General features: G+C 44.9%; 1 protein-coding gene across 2 annotated transcripts in view; it reads left to right on the top strand.

Moving 5' to 3' along the window:
- The first annotated feature begins 7473 nt into the window (after nucleotides 1–7473).
- The window catches only part of pkn3 (protein kinase N3), a 43910-nt gene continuing 35366 nt past the window's right edge, over nucleotides 7474–16017 (top strand). For both annotated transcript variants that reach the window (XM_068334746.1, XM_068334747.1), the window contains exons 1-6: nucleotides 7474–7636; nucleotides 11541–11817; nucleotides 13002–13171; nucleotides 13301–13418; nucleotides 13643–13794; nucleotides 14426–14642. In XM_068334746.1, coding sequence (XP_068190847.1) covers nucleotides 7616–7636; nucleotides 11541–11817; nucleotides 13002–13171; nucleotides 13301–13418; nucleotides 13643–13794; nucleotides 14426–14642 — 955 coding nt within the window. In that variant the 5' untranslated portion in view covers nucleotides 7474–7615. The remainder of the gene's footprint in view (nucleotides 7637–11540; nucleotides 11818–13001; nucleotides 13172–13300; nucleotides 13419–13642; nucleotides 13795–14425; nucleotides 14643–16017) is intronic.

Here is a 16017-nt window from a genome sequence, read left to right on the forward strand (position 1 = left end):
CTTTTTCAGCTTCCACCATTTCGTCTTCTGCTCTGCCTTTGTCCTCTTCATCTTCCTCACCACCAGAGTCATCCTACACACCACCATCCTATGCTGTTTGGCTACACTCTCACCTACCACTACTTTACAGTCACTGATCTCCTACAGGTTACACCGTCTACACCAGATGTAGTCTACCTGTGTGCTCCTACCGCCACTCTTATAGGTCACTCTATGTTCCTGCCTCTTCTGGAAGAAACTATTCACTACAGCCATTTCCATCCTTTTTGCAAAGTCAACTACCATCTGTCCTTCTGCGTTCCTCTCCTGGATACCAAACCTGCCCATCACATCCTCATCCCCTCTGTTTCCTGCACCAACATGTCCATTGAAGTCTGCTCCAATGACAACTCTCTCACTTCTAGGCATGCTCTGCATCACTTCATCAAAGTCCAACCAGAATTTCTCCTTCTCCTCCAGCTCACATCCTACCTGTGGAGCATACCCACTAACAACATTGAACATCACACCTTCTATTTCTAGCTTCAGACTCATCACTCTATCCGACACTCTTTTGACCTCCAGGACATTCCTAACAAACTCCTCCTTCAAGATAACTCCTCCTCCATTTCTCTTCCCATCTACACCATGATAGAACAACTTGAACCCTGCTCCTAAACTTCTAGCCTTGCTACCTTTCCACCTGGTCTCCTGGACACACAGTATGTCTACCTTCCTCCTCTGCATCATGTCAACCAACTCTCTACCTTTTCCTGTCATAGTTCCAACATTCAACGTCCCTACTCTCAGTCCTATACTCTTGGTGTTCCTCTTCTCTCTCCTCCTACGAACACACTTTCCTCCTCTCCTTCTTCGACCAACAGTAGTCCAATTTCCACCGGCGCCCTGTAGGTCAACAGCACCGATGGCGGTCGTTGTTAACCCGGGGCTCGACCGATCCGGTATGGAAGTCATAGGTTTGATTCACACCTTTGTAGCCACAAGAGGACACAAGCCAGTGTCTTACTGTGCCGGTCCCAAGCCCGGATAAATACGGAGGGTTGCATCAGGAAAAACTTTTGCCAAATCAAAGATGCGAATCAAACCTATGACAAATGTTTGACATGCAACACATTTATGCAACACAACAAAGTGACTGATAATGCTCTCATTGAAAATTCTGAACATTTCCAAAATTGTTTGCCAATTTGGAGAAAACATAAGACATGACTCTTTACCCGGTTCTCCACTGACTCCTGGGTCGACCTCTGAGTCTCCTCCTAGAAGGACATGCCTGCAACACCTCCCTAGTCAGGCATCCAGGGGCCATCCTGATCAGATTCCCGACCCACCTTTGCTGACTCCACTCTATACGGATGGGTAGTTAGCCTCTCCTGGATGTCTGATCTCAACCTATCTCTAAGGCTGAGCCCAGAAAACCCTGGAGAGAAAACTTATTCACGTAGCTTGTACCCCTGATCTTGTCCTTCTAGTCATTGTCCAGACCTCATGACCAAAGACGGAGTGAGATGGAGTCTCATCGGCTCCGTCAGGTGAGATGGAGTCTCGTCAGGTCCCTCAGGTGAGGTGGAGTCTCATCTGCTCCATCAGGTGAGGTGGAGTCTGATCAGGTCCATCAGGTGAGGTGGAGTCTGATCAGGTCCCTCAGGTGAGGTGGAGTCTGATCAGGTCCCTCTGGTGAGGTGGAGTCTCATCTGCTCCATCAGGTGAGGTGGAGTCTGATCAGGTCCCTCAGGTGAGGTGGAGTCTGATCAGGTCCCTCTGGTGAGGTGGAGTCTCATCGGCTCCATCAGGTGAGGTGGAGTCTGATCAGCTCCATCAGGTGAGGTGGAGTCTCACCTGTATCAACCATGACATCAAAGCTGGGAGTGGCTCAGGGCTCCGTTAGAGACAAGTGTCTCAGGAACAGTTGTATCTTGGTCCTGTAGGCCTTGACGGAGCAGCTCCTTGGATCACTACTCTTCTCGGAGGCTGACATTCACATATTCAACCAAAAAAGATCTACGTCTGCCATCCATTCGGTGTTGGACTGTTTCTTCATTCGTTGTCCCTTCACAGACAAACACGTTCCAATATCCACATTAAGACAAAAATCACATCAATGTAGTTCTCCTGTGGAACCACCTCACATTGTTGTGATAGAACACATCTCCATACTCGGTCTGTATTTGAGTTCCTTCAGTTTACAACACAACCACTCTCAGATAGCTTCTTACATTGTTATAATATTAACAGTATCTGAGACGTAGGTTAGTGGACGCGGACTAAGTAGGCAACAGCCAACAGCTCAATGTACTTTCTCTTACCTGTCATTAGTCTGTGTTAGCCGGTGTTAGCCGGTGATCTCTCATTGTCTGTGATGATTGTTGGGAAACATTATTACATCCTGTTTCAGTCGTCTCTCGTGTCCACTGATTTCCATCCCATGTACTAACACTGTGTTTTCCTCAAAAAGAATCTCCACGATGACGGGCTGGTCTCATAGTGTTTACACAAGGAGCCACGAGTCACGTTCAGCCGACTGAGAAAGCAGCTCCACGCTTAGCGCAGAAAACTCAACAGTTATATCATGAGAACCAAGAGAGAAAAACGGGAGAAGGATCAGAGCGAAACGTAACGAAGTTACTGAGAGTTGAAAGAAGTTCAAACCAAGGCCGATCGGTAGCGGTAGCCCGCGTTCATGCAGCACATGTAAACAAAACACGTCAACACATGGGGGGAGGGAGTTGTTGATAGAGGCAGATCAGAGGGGGGGGTGATAGAGGGGGCTCAGAGCCACGCCCATTAACACGGAGCATATATCAATATTCAATCACAGATACTGAGGACCACGGATCACTTTGGGGCAAGACATTTCAGGTACAGTGTAGTTGGACATCTGTCAGCTGAATGACATGAATTAATAAGAATAATATTGGACCTTTAAGCACACTACGGATTTAGTCCTGATTTATGGGATTGAAACTGAACAGCAACTCGTCTTTCCACATAACCCTATCCTCTCTGACCACTGCCTGATAACTTTGTACATTCGGCTATTCTGTAATTCTCTTCCTGCAAAAAACAGTTTACACTAAAACTTATCAGATCATACTATTTCTAAATTAGGGGAAGAAATCCCAAGAATGCTTCATTTAATCCCACAGTTGAACTACACAGAGGGTCATTTCCCTAATTCAGTTGATGTTAGTCCATCTCAAATTGATGACTTTGTTGACAATATAACAGACTCTCCGTGAAAAACCTTAGATTTGATTGCTCCACTAAAAAATAAGACTATAAAACAGGGGATGTGAGCTCCCTGGTATAATTCTCATACCAAATAATTAAAGCAGTAATCCCAAAAACTTGAGAGGAAAGGCGTTGTACTAAACTAGAACACCGTGGCATGATGGTTTACATAAACACAGGAAGGGATTCGTTCCGCTACAGCAGCCTATTATTCATCATTAATGGAGGACAATAGAAACAATCACAGATTCTTGTTCAGTACTGTATCCAGACTGACAAAGAACCACAGTGCATTTGTGCCTAGTATTCCATCAAGTCTCCACAGCAATGATTTTATGAATTTCTTCAATAATAAGATCCTGCTCATCAGAGACAAAATTAATGGTGTTCTATCCTCAAACTCTGGTCCTTCTTTAGGTCCCTTAGATCCAGAAAACACACAGCTGACTCCTGAACCCTTTGGTTCTATGGAGGTCTTTTCTCCAATACAGATCAGTCAGCTGATTAAAATAATCTCCTCAGCTAAACCATCCTCCTGTCTGTTAGATCCAATTCCAACTAAACTCATCAAAGAAGCCCTACCTTTACTTGGCAACCACTTCCTTAATATAATTAACATGTCTTTATCTACTGGATATGTACCACGGTCCTTTAAAGTAGCTGTAATTAAGCCACTTCTCAAAAAACCTAACCTGGACCCTACTGTTCTAAATAATTATCGACCCATCTCAAATCTCCCGTTTTTATCTAAGCACATCTCTCCTGTCCTAGCGTCGCTTCATTGACTCCCGATTAATCATAGAATACAATTCAAAGTCCTCATGATCACATGTAAAGCTCTCCACTGTAAGGCTCCGTCTGACATGAAGATCTACACACACACTGAAGAGGGGCTGACATGTGACAGTCAACCCTAACAGTCTATCAATGCTAACCAAGAAAACATGTCTCCATTCTAATCACAACCCACACCGCTGTCAGCATCACAAGTGTCCACGAGGCTAAACTGGAGACGGTTACGTCCAGAACCACAACAGAACCAGGCTGGGGTAGATGTGTTTGATCAGATGGGGGGGGGGGTATTCAGTGTGAGCTCCTACATGATGAGGGCCATCGGTGGTGTGTCATAATATTCTGAACCTGGCTGCCATTAATGCTTCCATCCTGTTAAGAAGTGCACCAATAAGATGATGTCACAGAGGAACCTGATGATGCGACTCCAGAGGAACGTTGTTCAGGACACATGAAAGCAGAAGCCTGACAGATGATGGAGAAGAGCCCCTTTGGAGCAGCAGAAGATGGAGAGGAGAAGACAGTACCAAGAGGAGAATGTGTCAGAAAAACAAAGCAAAGGATGATTGTGTCACATGTCATAAGGTCGAGGGAGCTGCAGATGGAAGGTACAGGTTACCTGTGTTGACTGTGAGTGATTGGGAGCCATTAGCAAACCATCTTGGTATGGTAACATCAGTGTCTCCAGCTGGGGGGGGGGCATCACAGGGTTATTGAATGTTCATAGTTAATAGTTTTCATTGTTAAGGTCTAATAATGACACCGACGTGTTCTGAAGCAGGATACGATTGTTTTTATTTCACAGAGTTTAATTTGTTTTATTTCAAAGTTCAAATTTGGATGTTTGATTGTAGAGAAGTTATGTTGCGTCAATTAAAAAAATAAAACACTCAATCATTATCGTTTTAATTTAGTGTCCTGATGTGTTTTTACCATTTCCACCAATTTATTCTTGGTTATTTTACTGATAATCCAAAATATATATAAATAATATCCAGTAGTCACTTCTCAGATCTCTTTTGTGTTTTGAAATATTAATGATCAAACACTGTCAGAATAAAATATACACACATTCAGGAAAAGTCAGGCTCCTATTGGTAGATAAGTTTTTTTAAACCAAGTTATGTCATTGTAAATTTTGAAATCAGTCAATTGGGAGTTCTAGTGTTATCAACATTGTTTAACATCATGTGAAAAAAATGGCAGAACATTAGGTGGTAAAAATAACTACATTATATACATTAGCTAAATTATGGACATTTAGTTCATTGAGCAAACATTTTAACACTTTAATAGCGACATACAGAGAGTTAGCATTACGGTCTCACTGTTTAGCCCCCAGCACAGCTAATCTAGTCATTGATCAATCGATCAATGTCTCACTATAGATCTCTGATCAGTATTTCAGTGGTAAATGTGAAAATTCCGCGATTTCGAGTAAAAATAACCTAAAATTGGTGACGTTAAACAGAAAATAACTTAAAACACGTCACTGGATTTTCTTTTTTTTCCATTTTTCATTTTTTCTTTCATGATGGCAGGTGAGGCCGTGCCCCCCCCCCCCCCACCACCACCCCGCATGTCACCGTATAAACTTTATGACTCATAAAGAAACAGACGAACAAATATCCAACTGTCAGCATGTTTATCAATGCGCTGTGATTGGTTGGGCGGTAGTGGGTGGAGTTAAAACGTGACACCGTGAGGTTTTCAAGTGAGTTCATTCAAATACAGTAAATACAGTTTGTTTCAGTCGCTAACCGGCGTCGGTCCAGACAGCAGTCACATGAAACCCTGAACACAGACTCTCCTACAAACACGACCGACCAGAGGGTTCGTTCTCTTCTCAAACACACATCCTGTTACAGAAACACTAACTCTTCATTTCTAAATAGAACACTTCTTTCTCTGCACACACACTTTACCAAAACTCTGGGTATTCCACTCTAAATGACATTATTATGTCAAACACTAATACTTGTTTTCACTTCATAAAGTACATGCAGTCAATCAAAGTACACCAGGTTTCAGAATACTGGGTATCGTTGACATTATAAAAGTCTCATCGGCTGTAATGTTCCAGTTTTACTGGTATTTTCCTGCTAAATGTACACAAAGTGTGTTGGTGTGAACTTCACGTCCACATGAGATGTTCACATTCAAAAGCGTTCCAGGAAAGAGAAATCAGGTTTCTTCCTCCAGTTCATTACAGGAGGTCCAGTAAAAATACTCTTTACTGAATGATGGAACAGAAAAAGATGATGAACACAATATTCATGAAACACAGGAGAGTGTTCTGAACAAAGAAAAGGAAAACATGTGGGGGGGGCTTACGTTAAAAAATTAAACAACACAGAATTACTGTCTCTGATCTCTACGGTCTCTGACGTCATCCGAGGCGATGCTCCTGGGATTGAACCTCTTGGGGTGTCAGACCCCCCCGGCAGTGATCAGCTGTGTGTCAATGGGGGGGCAGGGACTCAGTGGTGGAGCCGGTCGTCCAATGCTCCAAGATCGGCGGTTCGATTCCCCCTCCCACCCAAAAACACCTGGAGTGTGAGCTGACAGTGGGAGGAGTCAGCTCACCTCCGGAGCACTGCTGAGGCGCCCTTGAGCAAGGCGCCGTCCCCCTTACACGTTCCTCATGTGGGCTCACCACAAAGGAGTGTGTGTGTGTGTGTGTGTGTGTGTTCAGGACCTGTACACACTAATATATCCACGTGATGTGATTTGACTCTAGACTTTTCCACTACTTTCCCTTTGAGGGTTAACTGAGTATAAAATAAAAAAATTAAATAAAAAAGTTGTTGTTTGTTGATCAGCTGATTGATCGTTTCTGATCTGATATAATTGCAGAAGCAGAGGTTTTCATACTGTATCTAAGGTTTGGAATATTGTTTTTTTCTATTATGGGATGTTGTGTGTTAACATTGTTAAATAATAAAAAAACAACCCATAATTTTGTTGGGGGTGTGGCTTGTCTGTTCATAAATGACATCCTGGTGGTGACGTGTTGACTGACTGTTGTGTTGGAGCATCATGAAGGGTGAACGGGTCGGACCCTGAACACCGGGGTGTGAGGACCCGGGGTGTGAGGACCGGGGGTGTGAGGACCCGGTGTGTGAGGACCCGGGGTGTGAGGACCCGGGGTGTGAGGACCCGGGGTGTGAGGACCCGGTGTGTGAGGACCGGGGTGTGAGGACCGGGGTCAGAGTCTGAGGACCAGACTGTTGGGACTAACGTGACCGAAACACTGGAATGAGTTCTGGGAAGAACTGAGGCCCCTGAACGCCTCACGAGGACACCGCGGCAGGTGCACCGAATAGCCCACTGTGATTGGTTGCTGCAGCCTCAGCGTCACTACTAACGACCAACCAGTCCAGCCGCGGTGGGATGACGTCAGTCCGCCTGTGGTCTGTTTGAATCCAGCTTCAGTCTGTGCGGATTTGTTCCGACCGCGAACACAAGACCGGCTCGACCCGGATCGACCCAGACCGACCCGGATCGGGGTTCCATTCACACCGGAGCGGTTGTGGTTCCGGGTGTCCGCAGACTGGTGTGAATGTGAGTTTCCGGCTCACCTGTCGGCCCCATGGCAGGTGCTCCAGTGCAGGTGAGTTCCTGTCCCGGGACTGGAACCCGTTCACACGGGGCCTCATTCCGGTCCTCTGTCAGACACCCGGTAGTCCGGTTCTTCTGGTTTCCGCCGTTCCTGCTGCGGGGGGAGGAGACCGGCGGGACTCGAACCCGCAGCTGAACTGATTGGAGCAGCTCTGGGGACCGGTTCTGTCACCCGAACGGGACCAGAACTTCAGGACCGATGCTCCGAGTCAAAGTCGGTCTCCAGGAAACTTTCTCTGAATAATCTCATTTATTTCCTTTGAGTAGTGACGTCATATCTGAACGTAGTCTCTGATTGGACGGTCAGGAGGGGCTCAGTGTCAGAACGACAACATTAATAATAGTAATAATAGTAATAATAGTAATGATAGTAATAATAATAATAGTAATAATAGTAATAATAGTAATGATAGTAATAATAGTAATGATAGTAATAATAGTAATAATAATAATAGTAATGATAGTAATGATAGTAATAGTCAGTGACCATTCTTGTTCTGTTCATGAGACTCCTCACAGACAGAAACCAGGGGTTGAACCACAATTTGATGTTAATTTAAATGAGTTGTAACAAAATCAAATGTAACTTTAGTTCTCATCCGTCGGTGTCGGGATGATTGATCCGTGTCTCTGGGACCCAGAGGGAATCGAACCGCCGATCTTCAGCCGCCTGCATCGGATTCTCATCCCATCCAGATTGATATCAGATGTTCGGTTGTAGTCTGGACAGCCCACACCACATGACCTCTGAGTTTTGCAGGACGGGTTTTAACCACATTCTGGAGGTAGTTTAATATCGGATCTGGACAGATGCGTCTCGGTGTGAACAGCTCCAAACACTGATCGGATACGGCGGACTGTGACGTCATTTCCTTGACGTGAGAGTAAGACTCCAGAAGGAAGAGCGTCGCGTTACGGAGCGTAAGACACGGGAGAAGTTGACAGTCTGGTGTGTGTGTGTGTGTGTGTGTGTGTGTGTGTGTCTACCAGACAGTGATATCGCCATGGTAACAAAACTTCATGTTCGTTGTTGTTGTTGTTGTTGCCGCCGTCTCAATTCTATGACCTCACACATCACACGGTCTGAATGACGACTCTGCCCCGACGTCGTTGCTACGGCAACCTGTCAGATTAGCCGATGATGTGGTCCAGTCTGAACAGAACCAGATCGCATTTGGACACTTGTTGAAACAGTGGTGGATCACGAGAACCTCTGTTCTTTCGTGCCACGTGTCCCTTTAGTGCTCCCACACGTCACGCAGCACGTGGTGCGAGCTGGTCATGTGAGTTCAGCTGACGTTTTGGTGATTGATGACACGTTCTATTCTTTCAAATGACAGACATGCTAAACCTGAAGAAGTGTCTCCTTCTAGCTTCTGGCTGTTGAAGCAGCTGATGATTCTCTGGACTCTCTTCTGAAGCGTTCTCCATTCAGAGCTACAGAACAATGAGTCTTCTGACAGATGGACGGCCAACCTGACTGATGTCCACGAGGGGAAACCTTCTGACATCTGCTGTTGGTGAACTCCTGGTCAAATCGCCAGGTCTTCCTCCAGTCCTGGTCCCCTGTGATGGGGTACTTCCTGTTCTGTCTGGTGTGGTTGCAGGAACCGGTATCCAACTGGTCTGATTGTTCCCTTGTTGGGGTTGTGGTGCTGACGGTGTTCTTGGGTTGTAGTCATTCATTTCATATTGATGTTGAACTGATCTGCCTCAGCACTGGAGGGGGGACATGGGAATGGACCGTGTTTTTCGGAGGGGGACTGACCTGTGGGTGTTAAATTACCGTCTTTCTGCCTCTTCTTTAACGTCTTTGACGCACATCTTTTGACAGGATCGTCAGACAACGTGCGTCACTGGGATGCTAGCTTTAAATACTTACAATAAAAACAAATCGATGCTACCTTTTCAGCGATATAATATCGGGAAGAAACACAAAAGATATTCACAATTTATTCATTTCTTCACTTCAATTTCAGACACGGAAATCTCCATTATGTTTTCATCTCGCACGAGTTTCTGGTCACGAGACTCACCTGTGTGATTCATTCTGATTAAAGTCAACCCAACGGCAACACGACGTCTGCTGGTTTAAACGCTGCAGTGAGACAGTGAGGAGTAGTACAGTATTATAGAGTACAGTATAATCTCGTTACTCGTGGTTAATGTGTTCCAGGACCACCGGCAAACCGTGAAAATCCGTGATATAGCGACCAAATATCTATTTTATTATTTACGTATAATTTAAACCCCCCCCCATACTGACATTAAACCGCCTTCTATCTGTATTACCTTTTCTCACACTCTGACAGACTGTTTAAAGCATTTTTGTAAACCTGCTGGAGGAACCGTGAGTCTCAGAAGGCAGTGCACACACATGGATGCTGTCAGCCAATGGCATGCTGGTACGGGATCACATGACTACAGCTCATAGGAGACACTTGCTCTTCACCTCTCGTGCTCTCCCTTGACCTCGATGAGATGAAATTTAAAATCTCAGAGAGAGCATATATATATATATACAGTACATATATATATATATATATCACTATATAATTTTAAAAATCTGTGATGTAGTGAAGCCATGCGTCTTGAAGCGTGAATAATCAAGGGATTACCATATTACTTATCACCATGCCTCTGAAAAAGATGCAAAAGTTGGAGCAAAACCAGGTGACAATGAGTGTTTTCTTGAATGAAAAACTATCAAAAGTTAATGAAGAAAAAGAGACAGATATCACTGTGGGCATTACGGATAAAGACGGAGCAGAAGCCAAGAAAAAACCAGCAAAAATCCGAATATCTCTACCAGAATGGACACGATTGTTTCCATAGGTGAGGCACGGCGAAATGTCAGCACCCAAAACAAAGTAATGAGGGTGCAGCTTACAAAAAATGTGTGTGAAGGTTCTGTCAGCTTGGTTCAGTGTCCACAGGAGAATATATTAATTAAAGGAAAAGAAAACTATTGACTGAAAAGCAAAAGTGAAAAAAACTATTACATCTTTATTTCTAAAACTGTTTGTTTAAGAATGAGTACCAGGCTCTAACATTTCAATAAACATAATATGAAAGTAAACTTTTTTCTTTTTTTTCTTTTTTTAGTTAAACAGGTACGTTGTTATTAATAGAATCATTAAAATTAACCGTTTGTTTAGTTTTTATATTTTACGAATATACGCTTCTACCGTATATTCTGTTATTACTTTTGGGATATATAAATGTCATATTGGGATGCACACATTTTTGTTGAAGCGCATCCCAGGATGCACTACTCTCTGGAGGTAAAACTAACTCTTGTTTAAGCCAATAGCTGATCAATCTGTCGGTGTCAACCCATGGTTTTGATTGATACCAGTGAAAACAAAGTCGTTGGCTTTTTTTTTACAAACTGGACGACAAATGAAGTGAAGATCTCAGTTAAAGTTATGAACATCTAAATAAAAAAACAATTACATCTGGAGTACCAAATTCATTAGTAAATATGAATTGAAGTCAGTGTTGGACATGGAGTAGATCAAGAACTGACCCATGTTCTAGATCTGGGGATCCAGAAGATTTAAATTTATAGGACTGATTCAAAATTGACTTGTGCGAGAAATCCAGTGATGATGATTCAGATGTTCACTGGGGTGTGTTCAGAATGTGCAGGTCTAGATCATCACACATGATCAGGAGATTGGCTTTAGGTGCAGTGACAGAATGAGGAACCAGCATGCGGTTTCTCTGGGTGGTCTTCATCAGTACCAGTTCATCTTCATCATGCCTGTCTAAAGGCGATGTCCAGGAATAAGGATTATAGAGCACTCCATTGGGGAGGCAGCTCTGAGAAGTCATCTGTCTTTTCAGTAGAAGTAACCATAGCGATCAGAAACTGGATGTGGTGTGTCCCTCAGGGTGGTGACCTGCAGGATCTGGATGAGGGGGACATCCTGGACCCGGTGTTCCAGCAGCGGTTGGAAGATGCTCGTACTCTGCTGAGGCAGGAGATCCAGCGTGAGCTGAAGATCAAGGAGGCAGCAGAGAGGATGAGGAGGGCCGTCACCAGTCGCAAGAGCGCAGCCGATGTGGAGGGACAGCTCAGAGCCTCGAGCCGCAAGCTGGACAAGATGCACAGAGACCTGCAGGAGCTCAACGCCAGGTCCATGTCCGCGGAGAAGGACACCAGCACAGGTACCAGCAGCAGCACATGGTCACCATCATCACTGAGGTGGATGTTTTTAGAAAGGAAACCATAAACCTGTGGTTGGACTACAGACCACCATGGTCTGCAGTCCAACCACTATTTAAGACAGGTCAGTAGGAGACTGTTGAGACTATATTTGTACCCGTGGGATGAATGGTTTTGTTGAACGCCTGACTTTATTCATTCATTCGTTCATTCAAGACACTGGGAAACATGCAAACTCCAAACAGTGCGGGACTCGAACCCGGAACTGTCTTGCTGTGCAGTGACAGCGCTACCCACTGCGCCACCGTATCGCCCTGACTTTATTCAAATTTTTTAAATTTATACCTCCATAATTAGCAATGATAGATGTTTGAACTGAACCTATCCTGTATTTTGATGCATGTTTGTTTGTCTGCTTCTTCGCTTGTTTGCTGGCCAATGTCTCCAGACATCCGTAGGGACCTGGGGATGGGGGGCGTTGTCTAGGTGAGGAGGTGGGTCATGATGGAGGTGTGGATCCAGGTGTGCTCTTAGTGTCGTCCACCAAGGAGGTCATGATTTTGTAGATTGTTTGTCAGTCAGCAGGATATCTCAAAAAGTTCTGAACAAGGAAATCGATGTCAGAGGTAGGATAGGGGTCAGGAACAAGCCGTTAGGTTGTGGTGGTGATATGGATCATTGGGAAGATCCAGAAAGTTTGAATGACTAAAATGACATGAGAGGTTGGGCAAAGAAAACAATATGGTGACCTAGAAGCTTTAAGTTATAGTGCAAATAGTGCTCAGATGATTCAGTCTGGTGTCAAATCTAAGCTAGGGGCAGCTGTTCAACTTTTCATGGTTTTCATAAATAATGTCGAGGGCTGTCTCCTTATTCTGTTCATCAGTCATCATTTTTTTCTCGGTGTGTTTGTGGAGTTAAGCCAGAAGAAACTACCTGAGACAGGTAGGACCAGAGAAACCCAGGGAAGCTTTAACTGTAGAGACAGTTTTCCTCCATATTCCAGGACGATTGACTTGACTTTTAAGTGACTTCAGTGCTGTGTGGGTCAGACGTCATGACAGACGTGGTTTGGTTCAGCCTGCAGACGTTCTACTCTCTGCTGTCGTTACCTTGAGTTCAGCTCCAGGGAGCGGTTCATGTGTTTTTATGGAACCAAACCCACCCTGTCAATGTTCTGGTGCAGGTTGTTCAGAGGAAGAAGACAGCCAGGTATCAGAGTCCTGTCAGTGGGAAGAGGTGATGTCACCGCTGGCCAGTCGACTCATCACCCTGAAGAAGCAGCTCACCATGGAGACCAAAGTCAAACAGGGTGCTGACAACATGATCCAGACGTACACCAACGGCTCCGTCAAGGTACACAGGTCACACACAGGTGCACGTTTGTCAGTGTTCTGACACAGATGACACTCTACTCCAACCAGTATGTTGTTATCTTATGCAGATGAGCAATTCATGTCTGCTTCATCTGTCTTTGTTTTCCAGGACAGGAAGATGCTGTCAGCAGCCCAACAAATGCTGCAGGACAGTCGTACAAAAATTGAGCTTCTGCGCATGCAGATAGTCAAAGTCAGTCAGGCGAAAGATGAAGATGACTCTCATGGTAATCATCACGACATTTCTATACATAGTTCTTCTGATCTACAGCAGCGCGCAGACCAAGACATCTGAACTGATGAGACGTCTCAGTAGTGTCACATGGGATACTGCTGAACCAGGAGGGCCTGTGCTGCTCTGTGTTGTGGTTGGATGGAGTTGTCTGTCAGTGGTATAAATACTACATGTACATACGTAGACCTTTAGAGTGATGTGCTCTCATTCTCTCAGGTCATCCTGTGGAGATGATCAGTCCTCTGGAGCTGCGGATTGCTGAGCTACTGCACCACATGAAGATTGAAGCAGCCGTGGTAGAAGGTGCCAAGAAGGTGGTGAAGCAGATGACTGGGCGGAAGATCCAGGACCGCCGCATCCTGGCAGAGGTAGGTAGCCTCTGTCACACCTACACACACCTCACCACTGTCTTACAGTCCTCATACATGTCCTGCACCGTTCTAACATACTTCTCTGCCACTCCAGACTTCCTCATACAATACCACAGTTCCTCTCTGGACACCCTGTCATCAGCTTTCTCCAGATCTACAAAAACACAATGCAGCTCCCTCTGGCCTTCTCTGTACTTCTCTATCAACGTCCTCAGAGCAAATACTGCATCTGTAGTACTCTGTTTTGGCATGAAACCATACTGCTGCTCACAAATGTTCACTTCTGCCCTTAGTCTAGCTTCCACTACTCTCTCCCATAACTTCATTGTATGGCTCATCAGCTTTATTCCTCTGTAGTTGCCACAACTCTGCACATCTCCCTTGTTCTTAAAAATGGGCACCAGCACACTTCTCCTCCATTCCTCAGGCATCTTCTCACTATCTAAGATCCTGTTGAACAACCCAGTCAGAAACTCTACTGCCACCTCTCCTAGACACTTCCATACCTCTACAGGTATATCATCAGGACCAACTGCCTTTCCAGTATCTTCTTCAGTATTGGTCAACTCTGCAGATCCACCAAATCCGACCCTGATTAAACACTGAATTCACTGCTGTCTGTCCTCAGGCTCAGGCTCGGATGCAGGAGTCGTTCCAGAAAGTGGATTTGCTGCGTCTCTCCCTGGAGAGACGTCTGGGGGAGCTGCCTCAGAATCATCCCAAACACGCTGCCATCAAGGAGGAGCTGGCATCAGGAGCCTCGCCCAGCGACAGCACCCCCAAAAGGCCATCCAACACGCTGCTCTCCTCCTCTTCCTCCGTCCTCAAACCAGCCAGTCTAACAGGTTCTAAACATAGACTGTCATCACTGGTTGAAGTTCTGTTCTGAGCTATGATTTCTTGTGGTTCAGTTGTGATGAACACAGATTTGCATCCAGTTCACTTATTTATTTAATTTACAGTGGTACCTCTACTTACGAATGTCTCTACATACGAAATTTTCTACTTACGAGATTTCTTCCAGAACCAATTCATTTTGTTACAGGTACCACTGTACTTTGTTTATGCCTCCATGAGTTTATCCAGCAAAGTTTACTTAGTTTTAATCGATGTTCTTTAACCTCAAGTATTATATGCAGCAGTACAACAGTTCACGTTTTTTGGTTGTAACATTTTGAATCAACATTTTTTTTGATGTATTCCGTGTATCACATGTGTATCAGTAATGTAACACACGTGTGTGTCAGTAATGTAACACACGTGTGTGTCAGTAATGTAACACACGTGTGTGTCAGTAATGTAACACACGTGTGTGTCAGTAATGTAACACACGTGTGTGTCAGTAATGTAACACACGTGTGTGTCAGTAATGTAACACACGTGTGTGTCAGTAATGTAACACACGTGTGTGTCAGTAATGTAACACACGTGTGTGTCAGTAATGTAACACACATGTGTGTCAGTAATGTAACACACGTGTGTGTCAGTAATGTAACACACGTGTGTGTCAGTAATGTAACACACGTGTGTGTCAGTAATGTAACACACGTGTGTCAGTAATGTAACACGCCTGTGTCAATAATGTTACACACCTGTGTCAGTAATGTAACACACCTGTGTCGTTAATGTAACGCGTCTGTGTCAGTAATGTAACACGCCAGTGTCAGTAATGTAACACACGTGTGTCAGTAATGTAACACGCCGGTGTCAGTAATGTAACACGCCGGTGTCAGTAATGTAACACGCCAGTGTCAGTAATGTAACACGCCGGTGTCAGTAATGTAACACGCCAGTGTCAGTAATGTAACACGCCGGTGTCAGTAATGTTACACGCCGGTGTCAGTAATGTGACACGCCGGTGTCAGTAATGTAACACGCCGGTGTCAGTAATGTGACACGCCGGTGTCAGTAATGTAACAGGCCGGTGTCAGTAATGTGACACACGCCGGTGTCAGTAATGTAACACGCCGGTGTCAGTAATGTAACACGCCGGTGTCAGTAATGTAACACGCCGGTGTCAGTAATGTAACACACCTGTGTCGTTAATGTAACGCGTCTGTGTCAGTATTGTAACACGCCGGTGTCGGTAATGTAACGCGCGCCGGTGTCGGTAATGTAACGCGCCTGTGTCGGTAATGTAACGCTCGCGTGTGTCGGTAATGTAACACTCGCGTGTGTCGGTAATGTAACACTCGCGTGTGTCGGTAATCGGTAATGTAA

Source organism: Antennarius striatus, chromosome 15 (assembly GCF_040054535.1).
Source record: "Antennarius striatus isolate MH-2024 chromosome 15, ASM4005453v1, whole genome shotgun sequence".
Taxonomy (NCBI): Eukaryota; Metazoa; Chordata; class Actinopteri; order Lophiiformes; family Antennariidae; genus Antennarius; species Antennarius striatus.